The 19,603-nt window shown below is 33.6% G+C and overlaps 1 protein-coding gene and 1 pseudogene across 1 annotated transcript; both read left to right on the top strand.

Annotated features, from left to right (window-relative positions):
- The first annotated feature begins 598 nt into the window (after window positions 1-598).
- LOC121262991 lies at window positions 599-8,303 on the top strand (annotated as a pseudogene).
- Window positions 8,304-15,890: 7,587 nt separating this feature from the next.
- Window positions 15,891-16,349, top strand: LOC121248185 (prostatic spermine-binding protein-like). The gene has a single exon (XM_041146571.1). The coding sequence runs from the start codon at window positions 15,891-15,893 to the stop codon at window positions 16,347-16,349; it is 459 nt and encodes a 152-aa protein (XP_041002505.1).
- Window positions 16,350-19,603: the final 3,254 nt, after the last annotated feature.

A 19,603-nucleotide genomic window follows, 5' to 3' on the forward strand; every position in this document is an offset into this window, starting at 1 on the left:
CTAAACTTTGCAGCTTTAAATGCTACACAAACTATTTTTTTATAAAAAGAAAGCTACTTATTATTATTTTTTTAGTTTACCCTTTTTCTTTTAAATTTATCATAGCTTTTTTTTCGAATTTACCATATTGGACATTTTACCCAATTTTTTAAACCACAATTCCCCTCACGGACGTGAAAATTCTCTTAACGATATTTTATTTTATCGGGTGTAACAATTAATACTTTTGTTTTTCATATTTCTTTTCACATTATAATAGCATTTTTTTTTTTTTTTTAATTTGGTCTCATTTTTCTCGGTTATTTAATTTTACTTTATTTTTTCGCTGTTGTAAACTGCCTTTGTTTCCAGACAACCTGTGCAAAACCGCAGGGCGGTTTTTATTTATTTATTGGTTATCGACGCCTGAAATTCGAAGGCGGGTTTCATTTTCTCAGTAAACAAACACTTTGTTGGAACTGTTTTCTGGCGTATAAAAGCACTATCGCAGCTCAAATGTGAAAAGGGTCTGACACAACAGTCTAAGTTGCAGTGTTAAAAGAGTAGTTGAAGCGTGGAAGTTACAGTCACAGGTCATGATCTTTAGTTTCAGAAGTAGTTTTCAGTTTTCAGTTATATTTATTGTATTTTCTTAAGCAATTATGGCTAAAGATTTGATTTTTTTATCATACTATTTTTTAAGATAATTTTTTTCCTGATCTGAGCTGCGGATTTCCGGCCAAAATCATTTTTCTGTTATTCAAATGAAAATGATTGCTTTTGTATATGGTTTCTTCCCTCTCTTCCAAGGAGTTTTCGAAAGGAAAAAACTAGTCCATTTTTATTTTCTTTCTGGGTTTTGTTTTAGAGTTTAGAGTCGTTGCAAGTTTTTTAATTTAATAATTTGTTAAAGGTTGAGGGAAGTGTTAAGCTTGAGGCTATTTCCGTTTATATTTGAAGGAACCTCTAGTTTTTAACGTAATTATTTTTCCTTCTTTTATCCTCTACTACTTGGAATGGATTTCTGGTTTTGGGTAGACGAAGGTTCGAAAATTATCGAGAGGATATTTCTTTAGCATTTTCTGAAAAGAGACACAAAGGATTTTAATTTGAAAGCAGTACACTGAGTTTTTATCTAATATTATCCAACTCTTGTTGGATTCCTTTGTTGCAGATGCTAATGCGAGTGTCTGACTTGTAGAATATCGTTGTTAGCGGTGGTTGCGGTTTTAAGAATGGAAGCAAGAGAAGGCATGAACACGGGGGTTACTGTAATAGGAGCAGAAGCTCCGTCAGCTTATCATGTAGCTCCGAGGACTGAAACTCCGAGCCAGAACCAGGCTGCTGGGTCCCCATCATTGACTGCGGCTTCACCTGTGAGCGTGGGATTGGCCGGAACAACGGGAAAGAAAAAGAGAGGTAGACCAAGGAAGTATGGACCGGATGGGACGGTCACCATGGCGTTGTCACCGATGCCAATTTCATCTTCTGCTCCACCTGGAGGCGACTTCTCAGCCACGAAGCGTGGGAAAGTGCGACCGAGTGGTTTGGAGTACAAGCAGCATAAGAAAGTGGGAATGCAAAATTTTGGTAATGGATTCTCTTATATTGTCATTCTTCTTATTCAACATGTGGCGTGCTGTTTTAGTTTTGAGAGTATTTTTCTTTCTATAATCACAAAACGGCTTTCACCGATCTGTTGTGTTGATCGCACTCAAATATTGGAACTAGTGCCTTGAATGTTTTGAAGAATTCAAAGTTTTTCTCCAAAAGATTTGTATGCGAAGCCATCATTTGATGATACTTTGTCAAACTTTTATGTGGGACCTTAGCATGAGATGAGATGCTTGTTCGAATTTGGAAGTATGTTCTGCGAATAGAAATTTGGGCTTTTGTGGGGTTGCTGTGAGAGCGTGGGAATATTCCTTATGTGGCTAGGATTTGTTGCTTCTAGTATTTTTGCTTGGGGATATTACAAAATTCCTTGAGATGACAGAAATGGAATAAAGCTCGATAAAGGTGTGATATATTTGATTGGTAAAGAGAAAGAAATATATTGTTTGACTTGAGAAGAGAAAAAAAATATGCTGTTACCTCAAATGATGAATTCCAGATTAATAAAGAGTTCCTTCAGCCCGTTGCGAAACTGTCAGGATTTGCAGCGAATAATGGGCTCAAGTTCTTCTGTTTAGCACATTATCTGCACATTGCATTGTGATGCTAAAGATCTATGATAGATTACTTATTATGGGCTTTCTCTATCATATAGAAAAATAATATATTTGTTTGTTTCTTTTTGTTGTCTTATTATCCTATGGCTTCCTGTATTACTGACGAACACTACTACACATTAAGTCAGATCCAATCAAAAAATACTTTGAGAGGCTTCAAGGCTGTTTGACACAGTTTTTAGATTTTAAATGTATCGTTCTATGTTGGGGCTTTCCAACCATGTTTTGGACCAAAAGCTGTTGTAAAAGCTTTGTTTTCGTTCTTGAGCTTGTGAACATGTTTCCTAAGAACTATTTTCTAAAAATGTAGCAGAAGGTGCCCTACCTGTACTTGTGGAATTGTGATCTAAGTTCATTCCCTTTTTTACTAAAAAAAAAAAAGTCAGACTTTGTTAAAATCCCCCTCCCCTTTTCCAACAAAAAAGAGGAGTTTTCTTATAGGTTGATGATTATTGAGCCATGGACGTTGTTTGGCATGATACATAAATATTTAGATTTTGTATTAAGTTGAGCAAGATTTAATAGAAGCTTGAGATTTTGCTCACTGAGCTTTAGGTTTGATAAATATAATAATAAATACATATATACAATTCAGTTGTCTTGTGCCAAGTGTAGTCATCTTTTTTGGGCATATAGAGAACAAATCTGACCCCATCACAGCTTCCTGCCAAAACAATAGTGCTGAATAATTGATTTAGCAAATTACTAAGTCTTAATGTTTTACTTGAATTTGTATTGATTTGTAGGAGAGTGGAATGCATGTTCCGTTGGTACAAATTTTTTGCCCCATATCATCACTGTCAATGCTGGGGAGGTATGTTTGATCAGCTTCAGTTACTAAATGTAGTTTTTGTTTTCACGATTCATTGTTCTTCCACATAATGCCTATTTTTCTTTGCAAAGTGAGAAAGCATCTTTGCAGTGTAGGATACATTGCAAGGGTTATTAAAATTTAAGAAAGTAAACTTTGTCAATTAGGAGCAACGATATTGGAATCACCATTTGTTCTAGTTAGCCATGTTTAACCTAAAGTTATCATCATATCCTCATTTTCATCATTGGAATACACATTGAATAGGCAAACTTATCTTTAGCCATAGTGGCTCAACATATTTGTTGAGAAGTGACTTATCAAAAAAAAAATATTTGTTGAGAAGTGTAACTTAGGTAAATAATATAACATTCTTATTTTCTCTTTTTGGTTTTGATTCTTGAACGTTATTTCCATTTTCTTGAGGCTCTAGGTGGTTTTCATCACTTTTCTCTTTGTAGCACCTCTCTCGTTCTCTTCCTCAATTTTTATCTTTATTGATTTCACTTTCTAAACTCTTGAGGATGAACTCCAAAATCTGAACCTGCTACTAGATGAAATGCAGGAAAAAAGAAAATCAACATTTCACTTTCTCTTGTCTTTTCAATTTTATACTCTACATAATTAAAAGAAAAAATTGTGAGTGTAATTTATCATTGAAAAATATTGAAATTTGAATATAAAATTAATGAAAACATAATATTGTAGTATTATATAGAGAAGATGATGGCTAATCCAATATGGGATAGATTTTCAATAGTCTAACTAAAATGTAAAGTGTCATACTTGGCTAAAACATTGCCTAGTCCAATGTCATTTCAGAGTTTTTTAAACCATGCGACTATGTGGAGTTCTTTAAGCATTTATTTATTTTCATTATAGCTGGCATCTTGGCCTGGAGATTTAGGAGCCAAGTGCTTTCCAACGGTCCTTTTCTTCTTGGGCAGGAAGATCTCGCTTAAATCTAGCTCTGCTTTTCTCCCTTCAAACTAACTTCCATTTCAATATATACAGACGATTAATGCCTAGGATTGACTGTGATCTAAAGTCTCTTTCTGAGATCTTTCATCATATTTATTAGGATTAACGTTTTAATGTAACTTAAGAAAGTCAAAGTGGGATTATCTGGAATTTAGGAGGTAGCAGTGGGAAAAATAAGCAGGATTGAGAGCTGCTAGTCTATCAATTAGTTAATGTTGAGTGTTTCTATTAACCCCTAGAGTTTGGCTCAAGTGGTAAAGGTCTTGGTCTTGGTAGTATGCTCGCACCAGGTCTAAGGTTTGAATCCTCTTGAGTGCAAACAATTTCTAGGGGTCATTGGATTGGGGGAACTTCCCTTTGAATTACCTGAGATGCACTTGCGGGAAACTCTTTGCCGAGGGCTTGCGCCCCCTCCCCCCTCCCCCGCGCCTCAAAAAATTTACAATCTCCATATGCTCTATAAAATTTTCTAGAATTTCAATATACCTAGAAATATCTCTCTATTTTTTTCTTATAGTCCCAAAATTTTGTATAATTTCTATATTTTATATATTTTCAAGGATGTGGCCTCACCAAATTAAATTAAAAGTAAGTTTAACAAAAATAATAAACTTATTAATATGGATCCCAAAGTCTTTTGTTATACAATAATATATAGGTTTCTTAAATATATGGAGTCCAAATTGAAATTAATATAAGAAAAATCATTTAAGGTTGATAATCTATATGGAAAATAGTTGAGAGGTTTTATCCTCTAAACTTCATTTTAAATATATGGAGTCCAAATTGAAATTAATATAAGAAAAATCATTTAAGGTTGATTATCTATATGGAAAATAGTTGAGAGGTTTTATCCTCTAAACTTCATTAAGTAAGAAAAACTTATTTAAGGTCTCAATTATAATATTATATGTTTAATGTGACAGGAAAATATCTTATAACGCCTCAATGGAAGGCTCAAACCACATGGCCTATACTCCAAAATGACTAGTCAATGATACAATTTGAATTCTATTGGAACCTTATAAAGAGCAAGAATTTCTCATTCCCAAGCAATGTGAGATCCTATACACTACCTATCCTTATTCTTATCACATGGGGTATCACAATCTAACCCCCTTAAATCAATCTAACCCCCTTAAATTCCTGACGATCTCGTCAGGCTAGTTCGTTGTAGATGGCACGGCTCAAGTCTCAAATTTCTGGTTGAGATAGACTTTGATACCATTTGTAACGCCCCAATGGAAGACCCAAATCACATGGCTTATGCTCCAAAATGACTAGTCAATGATACAATTGGAACCATATTGGAACCTTATAAAGAGCAAGAACTTCTCATTCCCAAGCAAAATGTGAGATCTCATACACCATCTACTCTTATCCTCATCATATGGGGTATCACATATCTAGATTTTACAAAAAAACTTAATAAACTAGCTTACATATTGGAATAAAAGATGACCTTCTAAAACATCACTTAATAGTTATTATAAAGAAATTAAATTCTAAATATTTCATTATACAAATAATAATAGATGAATATTATTCTATGAAACATTATCATCAGAAATCTGAAATATATATTAAGTTGTGCTTTTATAATCTTATTTCTACGTGTATTTAGCAAATTATTGAGATCTAATTTTATATATAGTAATGTTTTTATGATTTTTTAATCTCTTTTTATTTTACATAAATGTGTCACACTATAGAAAAGCCCCCCCCCCCCCCCCCCCCCCCCCCCCCCAAAAAAAAAGAAAAAGAAAAAGAAATTGCTGGTTCTGCCACTGGTCGGGACTTTGTTCTTGGATACCCTGTACCAATAAAAAAAATGTTGAGCGTTTCTATTAATATCTTCTAGATTCCAAATCTGTTACAAAAGTTGAGGAACATCTTAACAGTTTTTGGTCTTTATTCTTGAATTTCTCTAATTAATGTTTTCCCAAAATTAGCTTTGCCCCTTGTCACAACATTATTGAATGCTCCTGTGCTGGTTTTTAATTTATTTTTTACTTTTTGGTGTTAACAGGATGTCACAATGAAGGTTATATCATTTTCTCAGCTAGGACCTCGAGCTATTTGCATCTTATCTGCTAATGGAGTAATTTCAAATGTTACACTTCGCCAGCCTGATTCTTCTGGGGGTACTTTAACATATGAGGTGTCACTATTCACTGATATTCAATATTTTATCATTACTTTTTTCACTACTATTTACAGAATATCTGAGATCACCTCTTGAAATATATTCTATTTTGTATAACTGGTATTAACTCTTTATATTTGGATGCAATTATAGTTGGGTGAATGGCTATACTTTTAACTGTCTACTTTTCATGTTACATTTCTATGCTTTTCGGTTCATCTGTAAATGCATGCCATCACATTAGACGTAATTTTGATTAGTGATAACATATTTTCATTTGAACAATCTGTGTAATCAAGTTCCTAATGAGTGAGTGAGGTGGGTACATGACCACCTCTCTAGCAACTTTAAGAGAGTTGAAAACACAATCTTATGAAACAAATACTACACCTATGACTTATTCTTGGTTTGGGTAGTGAGAATACCTGAGAAGTGTTGAGAATGTTTGTGAATAGTAGTGAAAAAGTAATGAAAAAGTAATAATAAAATATTAGATAGTAGTAAAAAGCAGGTGAAAAGTAATGAATAGTAGAAAAGTAGGTGAACATTACTTCCTATGAAACCACTTCAATTTGCCTCATGACAATTTATGGCCAGCTTTCATAATACATTTTCCTTGACCATGTCTTCAAGATAACAGTGCCAATGCATGCCTTTTACACGTTCACCCGGTGTACAGTGGGCCCAAGGTGTTGGTGCCAGGCTTTTAGAATTAACCAGAGTATATGAAGTAAATATGAAGTAAATTATGTCTCAACTGGAGTTGATAAATCAGAACTGTTGTGGAGGTATATCCGTCAGGCATCAACACATAAATGTTTTGCTTGAGGTAGTTCAGAGTCAACTGTGGAAGCAATTAGATCAATTTTTCATTTTCCCTTTTCTAAATTAAAGCAATCATATAAAGATGATTGGAGAAGCGAAATAAAGAAAGACGAAATCAACTTGGCTGCATTAAAATCTGATTCTGTTCTATGTATCTAAGGTCGCTTCATCCTGTTTCTATGGTAGGGTCGTTTTGAGATACTTTCTTTGTCTGGATCTTTCATTCCTACTGAGACTCAGGGAACAAGGAGCAGGTCAGGTGGGATGAGTGTCTCTTTGGCAGGCCCCGATGGCCGTGTTGTTGGGGAGGGGTTGCTGGACTTCTGGTTGCTGCTAGTCCAGTGCAGGTAAGCTTCTCTAGGGTTTTCTTTTTTTATTTGGGGGGGGTGTTAGAGGGTGGAATTAGCTATCAATCTTGTCATAACATCTAGAGAAAGGACTGGTTTAGGATATTGAGAAAGATTGTAGCACACACCAAACTTCTTAAAAAACATACACACACACAAAAATGCACTTATCAGTACACTTTGGCGGGCATGGGATTCGGGCAACATAGCATTTTTGTTGTGGATTTGATCTGTTTGGAAAATAAAAATTGTTGACTTGGTCAACATGCCCTAACGAACGGAAGCTAGAATTAATTGAAGTCTTTCTTTGGATGATGACTATGTAGCTTATGATCTATCTTAGAACTAGTTACTTACAAGAGATGATCCATGACTCAAATACTTACCTCATATTTTTATCCGAACATCAGGTCGTGGTTGGTAGTTTTCTACCTAGCAGCAATCAGCATGAGCAGAAACCAAAGAAGCTGAAGAACGAGTCCATCCCTGCTATTGTAACACCAGCTACTACCATTGCTGCTATGGTACCTGCTTTTAATGCTGAAAATGACGAAGGCCTGAGAGGAAATGGACAGCAAAATTCTAGCACCCCAAGACCAAACCTTGGCTTCCAAAGAGAAAACTGGCCGATCATGCATACCGTAGAGGACTATAGAAACTCCGGAACTGATATCAATATATCCCTACCTGGAGGTTAACCTGATAAGCTGCAATCAAGTATTATCTTCAAAGTTCTTGCTGACTATTGTTCCTTGATCTTGGTTTTTTTAAAAGTACTAAAGTTTTACTTCAAATAGGTAGATCAGTCTTTGAAAGTTATTGATTGTTGTAACAGTTTCTGAACTCCCAACTAGGTTCATACGTTTCTGATCAGGTAGGACAGCTGATTTTTAGGCTAATTATGTAGTGTGTTTTGAGCAGGATCTTTTTATGTAATTGCAACTGGTTTTCCTATATCTAACTAAATTTATGTGTTAAAGATCTAACTATTGATCCAAAAGTCTTATGATTGTTGGGTATTAATTCTGTTAAGCCTTTAATCCTCGGGATCATAACATGATGCCTTTCCCAAACATTAAAATCCCCAACAAATGCATTTCATACGGCTGCATGGTATGATCAATCAATGTTCAATATTGTCATTGGGATGGAAGTTCTCGTATGTACAGAATAAAATTGACCCTGGCTATCACCCTGAGTTTCCATTGTTTTTGTGTCTGTTTTCTTTATCCCATTTCCACGTCTTCCATCTAAATGGAGCCTAAGAATACAAGCGGCCGAGAGGCAAGGGAAGTTCAGGCTGCAAAGCGGCCTAGGCCTTGAAAGGAACGGCCTGAAAATATAATTTCAGTCGAGAAATTATATTTATCATCTTCACATCACATATTATAGTGTGATTTGTTATTTTTATCTTTTTATATAAATATATATATTTACATATCAATATATATATTTAAATAAAAGAATAAAAATAACAAATTACATATTGACGTGTTATATATGAGATAAGTAGAATTTTTCATTTCAGAAACCTCGATTGTAATATTCTTTACCGACCATTTGACGACCACTTTCATGTAACACCATGCAGCAGAAAATGCAATACGGAAACCAATATTTTATCCAAGTTATGCCAACTGCTAAAGGATGACGATAATTCCTTCTTTATTTTTTGGACAGGTTACCGCTGGACGTACGGTTATTCTTTTCTTTTTCCTTTCATTTTTTTTTCAATAATTTTTTAATATCTTCAATCATTAAAAAAAATAAAAAATACACAATTTTACTAATAGTTATTTTTTTAACCATTAAATAAAATAATTAAGCGATAACTTTAAACATTAATTTTCAAGAACTCTACTGTCATTTTGAATTTTCCTTTTTCTTTCCTTCTTTCTTCTTTATTCTTTTTTCCGAGCCTCTGCCCACCTTTCTGACCTCTGAAGTATATGATAAAAGGTGGAAGGTTCACGCATGGAAGTGCGAAGCAGTTTACTAATGTTTCTTGTTGGACGGCCCTCGTCGAGAAGCTCCTCTGCTCAGCCTAGTTCTCTCGTTGGCTTCTATAACAAGAAAACAGGAATGTTTGGATTTAAAAAATATTTGAACTTATTTTATCTCATCTTATTTAATCATTATAATTTTTTTAAATTTTTTTAAAAAATATAATAAACAATTCAACTTTTTTAAATTTTAAAATAAAAATAATATTAAAAAAATATATTCTAATAATATTTTATTTAATTTTCAATTTTAGTCTCATTTTATCTCAACTCAACTCATTATCTAAATCTCTCCTAACAATAAATTTATAAGTGAGTCTATTGTAAATGTAAATTTTATTTAAGTTGTATGTCTAAGTTGTAAATTCCATTTTAATCCTATTGTATAGCTTAATTACTTTCTGTTATAGTTTAGTTACTTTCTGTTTTTAGTCTTTTTACTATGAGTTAGTTAACTCATTGTATATAAATAGATGGTAACCTGATGTACAGTGACACTGAATAAAAATCAAAAGTATTCTACTTCTTTCTTCTTCTTCTTCTTCCTTCTTCGATCCTTACATTCTTGATTGAAGTTGCATCATGGTACCAAAGCAATAATCTTAGGGTTATTGATGCAACTTTAATCAATAAGGTAAAGATCGGAGAAGAAGCTAGAAGAAGAAAAAAGAAGCAAAATACTTCTGATTTTTATTCAATGTGTCACTGACTCACTGTACATCAGGCCGTTACTATCTATTTATATACAATGAGTTAACTAACTCATAGTAAAAAGACTAAAAATAGAAAGTAACTAAATTATAATAGAAAGTAACTAAGCTATACAGTAGGATTAAAATGGAATTTACAACTTAGACTAAAATGAAATTTACTTTTACAATAGTCCTCCTCAAGATGAATGATATATATTATGAACATTCATCTTTGACAACAAAGAATGAAAAACATTGGAACCAAGAGATTTAGTTAACAAATCTGCTAGCTGATGAGAAGATGAAACATGCAGTATTCTGAGCAGTTCAGCTTGAATTTTTTCTCTAATAAGGTGACAATCCAATTCAATATGCTTTGTTCTCTCATAAAAAAGGGGATTGGTTGCACTATGGAGTGCAACTTGGTTGTCACAAAATAACAAAGATGGCTAAGAATGAGACTAATGAAAATCATTAAGCAAAAGACTTTAACCATGTTAATTCACAAACTATATAAAAGGCCTAATAGAAGGAGTGGAGTAACTCCTTATAGAGACCAGGATGAGTTTGTTCTTAAGCTGTGTGGGACTTCTCAACACGCTCCCTCACGTGTGAGCCGGTATTTTGCGGTACCATCATCGTGGATAGGTCGTAGGAGCCTATCATTTTTCATAGGTTAACCTGTCTCTGATACAATATAGATATCCATTTCTCTCCATAAAAGACTTAATATGAAGAGTGAAATAACTCCTTATAGAGACCATGAAAAGTTTGTTCCTAAGCCGTGTGAGATTTCTCAACAGAGTCAACTGAAAGTCCGAAATAAACAAATAAATAAATAAATATCCGCTCAAAACTTCAAGATCATTAACGTATAAAAAATAATTAATAGTTTATGTATTTGCTCGGGTGCACGACCAACACAGGGAGTGGTCGAGATTCATTCCCAGCTTTAAGGAACTTACAAAGCCTTCGATGTTTTAGCTTAAGGCCAAACTATATATGGTTCTGTCCCTCTTAAGGAAACGTATGCGGATCTCAACTAATAGGATGATTGAGGTCTATTAAAATATAGTAGTAATAGTTGCAATTATGAGTGTGTAAGTACCACGCAATCACTTTGAAAAAAGTGAATATATACGAGACTCACATAAAAAGAAATTAATTTTTTAATAATGAATTATATTCTTTTTTAAAATAACTGCACGGCGATTGCGCACTCACGACTGTATGTAACATTACTTCTTAAAATATTTCTTCATCTAAATTGTGTTGTAAAATTCGGAAAAAACTAAGAATAATTTATGGATTTTACAACAATATTTAATATGATCAAGACACAGATATTAATAAATATTAATTAATAGATCTAGGGATACCCCCTGATCCCTTGGTATAGTTTGTTATATTACTCTTATGAGAGTCATTTAACTAAATTTAACTAATTAATTACATGACTTAATCAACGCCACACCCGTGCATGTGGAAACAAAGAGATGGATCATGGTCCCATCAGTTTTTCCTCTCGTTCCGGGAACAACTTAGTGATAGTTAACAATTAATTACGACTATTACATGATGACTAATTAAATTGCATGCGTTATTGTTAATTAAAAAAAAAAGTTCGTGACTCGACGTTTGTTTGTAGAAGTTGAGTTGAGTCCTCTCTTTCTATGAAAGGTGAGGTTAAGTCTCTATTTAGGCAGAAAGTGTTGTCTATGGGACGTTTGTCTATAAAGAATATCAACAATAATGAATACCAGACTAGGCACAAAAGAAAATAGTGTAGTACTGGTGGAGCTCTAAATGCATTATTTTGATTTATGATGTCATGTTTGATACGAGGACATCTCAAAATGTATCCAGTCATGGATGTAAGTTTTTATGATGAATGAATGAAGACAGCTTCTATTAAAAAAAAAAAAATTGCATGCACCCATTACGTCAACAAATTCATATTTGATTAAATATGGTAGTGTCACGAACAATCATATATTTTCTCCGATCGATCACTCGTTTTGTTTGTTTTCTTTTCTTGTTTTTGTTTCCTGAACTCATGTGTCTTTTTATGGGTCATTAAACGCTCTAGAATCTAGATATGAATATTTAATTACATCGATCTCTTACCTTCGGCATTTTTTGTTGTTGTTCTTTTATGAGCCAACGTTTTCTCCTATATATATATAGAAGTTAATGCTGGGAAATTTCATGCACTTCGCAAGGAAGATTACCCTTAATTACAAAACAATATTTAAGTCTACGCGGGAATGACAAATTAGAGGCGGCAATGAATAAGAATATATATTGTTGTATTTACATAATACAACAATAAGAATATATATGTATCATTATATATATATATATATATATATATATATGCGTAAAAGAATGTAAAAAAAAATCTTGGCCGGGTTTGATGTCTTTTTCTTTAGTATCTGCGGAAAAAAATTAACCTTCTTTAATACATTAAATATTAGAAAAGAAACATTAATTTATATATATAATAGTCTCTAACTAAGGTTTTCAACGACAATATTTCAATTTTTAAAAAGATTAGAAGCATATACTTTTCACTTTTCATTAATTGTACGTATGTACGCCTTTCATAAGTTTCTCGGAAAGTTTTCCTCAATTGTTTAACTATAAATCTTCTCAACAGGCCGGGCTATATATATATCAACCGAGAGCAGCAGTCTTTATTCCCATTGAGAGACAATAATATTCCACCAATCGATCGACAACGCCAGGCATTGTTCGAAGGGCATGAAGATAGGTTCCGTACATTTACTTCTTATTTTATGCCTGACGATCCTTCTCACATTCTTGACGATCTTCTTGTCTTTGTCAGTCTCAGTTTCTAAACAGCACAACCCTTTTCTTTCTACGTATGAGTCTATCGTTGTGAAAAGGTCTGGTCGCGTGGCTGTGTTTTTCATGTTTAACGTAATCGTTATCACAATCTTCATTAATGGGAGTCTTAATAAGCCTTCGACAGAAGATTTCGATTGGTCCCTTTCTTTCCCTCATTTAGTATATGAAGCTGAAGATACACATGACGAGGCGACGTGGAAAGCTTATGATGTCGACAGTGATATGGAGGATGGCAATGGATATCATGCTAGTACTGATGATGAAGGTTACGATGAAGACAGCGATGATGATGGTAGTGATGATGATGATGATGATCTTGATAGTGATGAAGAAGAGCAAGATAAGGATTTGGAGAGGAGAATTGAGGAATTCATAGCCAAGAACTATAAACAGCGCAGAGAGGAGTTGATTTATGGGAGGCTATCTTTTTCTTCGCGAGTATGCAGCATGCAGCATGCAGCTCTAGCTATAGCTAGCTCACAAGCTGGTTAATTAATTTACATGCATAACAAAATGCAAGTTTGAAATATTTTTTTGTACTTTTCCATGTGATGAATTAAGTTTTTTTTTTTTTTTTTTTTTTTTTTTTTTTTTTTTCCCTGGTTTGATTCCTCTTCCCGGCCCTATGGAATTAAGCTTTTATTTTTTTACTAGCGTGGGGTTGAACTCTTGATAGTTCTGTTCTTAATTTTAGTACGGGACTGTACATATATATATATATATATATTATGACTGTATTTAATTATACGGTGATTTGCATGTATTGTATGTACATGGATATGTGCATAAATATTAGTACTGTACGTATTATGATTCAATTTCAAAGAGTACTGTGTGTGTGTATTTATATATGTATGTATATATGTATATATGTATGTATGTATAAACGCCATACAGTTCATTGGGTGAGGTTTCAAGTATGACAAAGGGACTACGTACTACGAAACTCATTTTTTCAGCCAGAGCCTAAGATTATTTTTCTGCTAATTAAATTTGTTCCGTAATGATCGATGATACCAGCAGCTTCCAATGCCAAGACAAAGTCACATCAATTAATTACCTCGAGTGATCCCCATTTTGACGTTCGATTAATTTTCTTACTTAAGTCGCAGAATAATATGTAGATCAATCAAGACAGTTACCAATTAGAACGAACAATTGAAAGCCCCTGATAATACATGCGTGTTGATTTTTTATTTCTTGTACGTACGTCTTTGAAAAATTAAGGGTAATTAAGGAAGGGAGAGTAGATGTCTGGACGTACGTGACCATAAGCGCGTGGCCAGCCAGTGAATAGAGATATTAATGCCAATTAAAAATGGGCATGAGTCTCATGAATTATCACTTTTAAGTTTACAACAACATCCCCCGGTCTCTCTCTCTCTCTAGAAAAGCCTCCAAACCCAGATCTTATTTTTTTGCCGGAGAATGAGGGGGAGGCCCCGATTGGCTTCCTCCTTCTCATGATCCATGATCTCCTTCTTTTTATATCTACCCACTTTGTTTATAAATTTTGTTATTTTTTCCTAGTTGTTTTGTTTTCTCTAAGGCTGAAAAAGATAGATCTGACTGTTGTGGTTGCAAAGAGATAGGTGCTTGGGCACCATACACATATTCCGAAGTCTAATGTACCGGAGTTGGTCCAAACTTTAATCTGTTTATTTTTACATCTATCTTACTACTTTCATTATTATTTTTCTCAAATTTTGCTAGGATACTCTTATATGTAAAGAGTTTAGTAAAATATTCAATCCACTGGCGCTCGACGATCACCATCTCCTCTTTGATCCCTTGGCAATCTCTCTACACCACAATCAACGAGCCCTACTTTTTTTACTTTTGCCCCCCGCGCAAGAAATATCACATGTACTCATTCGGGAAAGTGGGGAGTTTTGCGACGACCTATAACGCGATGGAGTTAGGATTTTTTAACTGGTTTTTTATTATAATAGTTATCATATTTAGCCACAGGATCGTGAAGACGAGGTAATGGACTTTCCCAAACAGCCACTTCAAGATAAAATGCAGTCACTACAATCACCTAAGGTCATGGAACTACAATCTCACTCTTGAATAGTATAAAAACCGTCACTTTATGCAGCTCTCTCCTAGTAGGGAAGGGCAAAAGACACTTATTTATTTCTAGGGCCTATTTCTTTTTCTTTTTATATTTTACTACATTAGTTAAGAAATGATATTTGTCGGGGTCTCCCTACTCCTTACTTATATATTTATTTACCTCTTAATTATAATATATCAAGCTTGCTTAGAGAAAGGGAAAGAGAAAAGAGAGAAAAAAAAAATTAACAACATTAATTATATCCAAGAAGACCCGAAGCCTAGCCCATGACCCAATTCCTTCAATCCACGAAATCACTACGTCCATGGTGGGGTTCGGATTAGATTATGCCTCATGGACTTATCATATATACACAATAAATAATTCTACTTATGATCATTTCTACACATCATACATTATATTTATTTATTTTTTCCTATAACAAATATGTTATGTATGAATAATAAGTAGAACAACTCAATTAGTTTAATAAGATTAAAATAAAATAAAATAAATAATTTAAAAAAAATATATGTAGTGTGAACTAATGATTAATTAGCATCCTCCGAATAGGATTTACTGAATATGCTCAGGTTTATGAACCAGCAGCTTGATCATCTGGGCCGGAGAACAGGTTGATACAAGCCTCAACTGTGCGCGGATTAAAGATGACGTGGTATCCACACCATGCTTGACTTTCATTAGAAGAATATTGTAAATTAATTAATATCGATAAATCTTCTCAACAGGCTATATATATCAGGACTGAGACAATATATATCACACCAATCACTTGGGAAGACCATGACGATAAGTTCCGTACCTGTGCATGTTTTATGCCCGACGATCCTTCTGATATTCTTGATCTTCTTGTCTTTGTCATTCTCATTCTCCATACAGCTCATGAACCTCTCTCTTTCTACGTACGAGTTTATCGTTGCGAAAATGCCTAGTCGCATGGCCGTGTTTTTCGCGTTTAACGTTCTCATTATTGCAATCTTTCTTATCACGAGCTTTAATATTAATAATCCATCAACGGAAGATCTCGATCGGTTGATCTTTTCTTTCCCTCATATACATGAAGATCCAGAACTCCGGGCACAAGATCATGATCATCGTGAAGCAACGACGTGGGCAGATTATGATGATGATCATCATCATGATCACATGAGTGATATTGATGACAGCGATGAATGTCATGGTTATGATGGTTATGACGAAGATAACGATGACGATAGTAGCGATGACGATGATCTTGATAGTGAAGATGATCATGATGATCGGGATTTGGAGATGAGAAGTGATGAATTCATAGCCAGGAACTATATGCAACGCAGAAGGGACGAGTTGATTTACTGGAGGTCTTTTATACAAGAACCCAACCTCGGCCAGCTAGTTAGCTAGCTCCAAATTAGCTTCACGTAAGGGAAAAAAAAAAGGCCAAGTCGATCTGAATTTGTATCTGTTGTAAATTTTACTTTCATTTGTTGGATTTCTCCTCCCCCTCTAGTTAGTTCTTATATTTTCTACTAGCTAGCATGGGGATCACGTTTGACGTACACTGTTAAAATAACATGAGTTCCGTTATTTTAAAGGACTGTACTTAATTATGATTAGGTCATCTGTGATCTAGTTCATACCTGTATGTATGTATGTATGTATGAAGTCTATGTAATTAATGATCAGTCATGCATATATCCTTATACATGAGTTCATTGGGTTTTCTTCTTCTCATATTTGGGTCGTAAATTAAACCAATACATACCGTAATTAGTTGATGATTATGGCTAATAGCTGTGCTAGCCTTGATAACTAATTTGAAGCCATTTGCGAGAATTACTTAGAATATTGAGTGCTCGTGATCAAATGGGGACTCCACGGCCCATGCATTTGATTATATGCCAAACCAAAATTCCTAAAATCAAAGGCATGCAGCGTGTCATGTGAATAGCTACGTATGCATGTGACGAGAAAATAAAGAGACAAAAAACTAGATCAGACATGCATAGCTACGTATGCATAGATTTTTTTTTTTTTTTCCCCGAGCTTATGGGAACATGATTAATGTACGGAGGCAAGAGTACGTACTAATATTACCAATGCCGTTAATTAGGAACTTCATAATTAATCATGACTGTTTACTTACGCGCGCGGTATATACGCTAGTGTAGTAAGAGATGCGTAGTGTGCAAAGGTTTTTTTTTTCTAAACACGTGTAGGAAGAATAATTTAAGAACATAGCAAGAGTCTGTGAATGTATACGTTGTCTGTCCAATTGACTGAATCAGACGTTACAGTAGTACCCTTTTTTTTTTTTTTTTTTTAAGAAGAGTCTGTAGCCACATGTCTAATAATGGTCCGGTCCCTAGTTATTAATCAGACGTTACAGTAGTACTTGCTAGCTAGAAGCATGAAGGAAGCATGCATGCATTAATTTACGAGTGAGTCTGGTTCATGAATCAAGAAGAGCAACTTGTATGCTTGCTTAAATTCCCAGCGCCTAGCTAGCTGCTTGAGAGGTCATGTGGTTTGTATTGATCATCGAACACATGACCATGCAGCATGCTTGACTAATTAATATAATTATTAGTTCAAACATGAGAAAAATAAAATAAATCCTTACTCATGGGCACTTTTTCATGTGCTTATCATGTGGCATGCCCCGTGCCATGTCATCAATAATGCAGGTAAAAGAACTGCCCGGCTTAATTTTCATCTCGATCGTGGTCCCGAAAATTAATATTCAAAGTCTAAACACATGCATGGATGATGGATCTATGGCCGAATTGGGTCAGTCTTGGTTATTTGTCTGTTTGTGTAACAAATTAGGAAGGCATATATGCGTATGCAGTGATGGCATATATAGGCCCGATCGACCGGAATTCAACATGTTACATAAGCATTTTTTTTCCCCCTCCTCCTGTACGTCGGTTCGTTCACAATCATATATCACTAGCTCTTTGATCTCCCACTACAACAAATAGTAGTTTTTTGAACAGAAATTTTTCTCACAAATACTATTTGAAAACAAATAATTACGTTTTACTACTAAATTCACGTCGTCAGAAGATTATCACCGCAAATAACTATATTAAACCATTTTATTCATCACAAGTTACAATCTATGAAAATTAAAGAGTTTTATCCACAAAATGAAGCTTATCAAAAAAAGTTTGCAGGTAATATTTTTTTTTTTTTACGATAATATATGCATTTATTAAATACGAAATTGGTTGGTGACAAAAATTTACAATTCCCGCAAATACTATTTGATAGTAAATAATTACGCTTTGTCATCAAATTCACATCATCAAAAAATTCTTGCTGTAAATAATTATATTAGACCAAATTTTATTGTCGAAAATTAAAGACTATCGATCGTCAACCTAGTCTTTTTCTCGCACCTTTGCTTTTGTTCTTCTTTCTCAAAGCTGGTCTCGTGTAAATTAATTAGTCAATGTATTTGCATTGAATTTATACGCACCTTCAGTCCCCACTATATTTTTATTCTCATCGATCGATCGAGACATGCCTAGAAATTAATTTCAGTACCGGAATAATATTAATTAGGCATAAACTTGATATATTCTCTATTGAAAAGTACTGTATATCGTATTAATTATAAGTATATTGATTAATAAATTAAAGATATTTATATATCTTACTCTCGATCATTTTAATTAATACTATTGTCTGTATTTTAATCTTGACGGCCTATATTTGTTTTTATATATTGCCGCTCGAAAGTACATACGTAGCTAGTGTTAAAAGAAGCCATATATGCAAACTATTTCCATGTACCGTTTATTAAATACTATCAATATTAATGTTAATTTGTAAGAGTTTCTTCTAATTTAATAAGTTTTTTAAAACTAAAACTAATGCAATTATATTTGTTTATTTTATTAAAAAAAAAACTGGATTTATCATATTATCAATTCAGATAATTAGATTACCTGAATAAAAAATGGGTTAATAATTTATATCTTATAAAAGTTAAAAAAACGTAGAAACTAAAATATATATAATATAAAAGAAAATGGAGAAGAGAGAAAGAGGAAAATAGATTTTGAGAGCTACATCTTTACTTTCTCAATTGTTACTAAACACAAGGTATACATTCTTATTTATAAGAAAATTACATTGAAATAAAATAAGGTAAATGTCTTAAACATTATGATAAATCAAATCAAAGTAATTTGATAATTATGAAAATTAAATCAAGATAATGTCAAATCAATTTAACAGAACGGTTTTTTAAATAATTTGTTGTAAAATAATTTTTAGTTTTAGAATGTACTACACTATTTTACAAAAATTAAAAAGGCATCCCGTTGAAATTTCGCCTAAGCTCGATTAACGTCATACGTACGTTGTAGTTATCATTTGACAATTGAGAAATGTGAAATGACAAATAAATAACAACTTGTATAGCACTAAAATAAAAATAAAAAAATAAAAAAAAAATGTCAATTTTTTAAAGACGTTGTCACACTATATATCACTTTGACTATTTGGGCACCGATTTATCCAAAATGAAAGTCGGTGAGCTGGGACCTAGATCTGGAATTTACGTCTGAGAATAATAGGAAATTATGCCACTTCGATGCAATTTTGGGCGGATTTGAATTTAGAGATGAGAAGAGATAGGTTTAGAT

This window comes from Juglans microcarpa x Juglans regia, chromosome 1D, assembly GCF_004785595.1.
Source record: "Juglans microcarpa x Juglans regia isolate MS1-56 chromosome 1D, Jm3101_v1.0, whole genome shotgun sequence".
NCBI classification, from domain to species: Eukaryota; Viridiplantae; Streptophyta; class Magnoliopsida; order Fagales; family Juglandaceae; genus Juglans; species Juglans microcarpa x Juglans regia.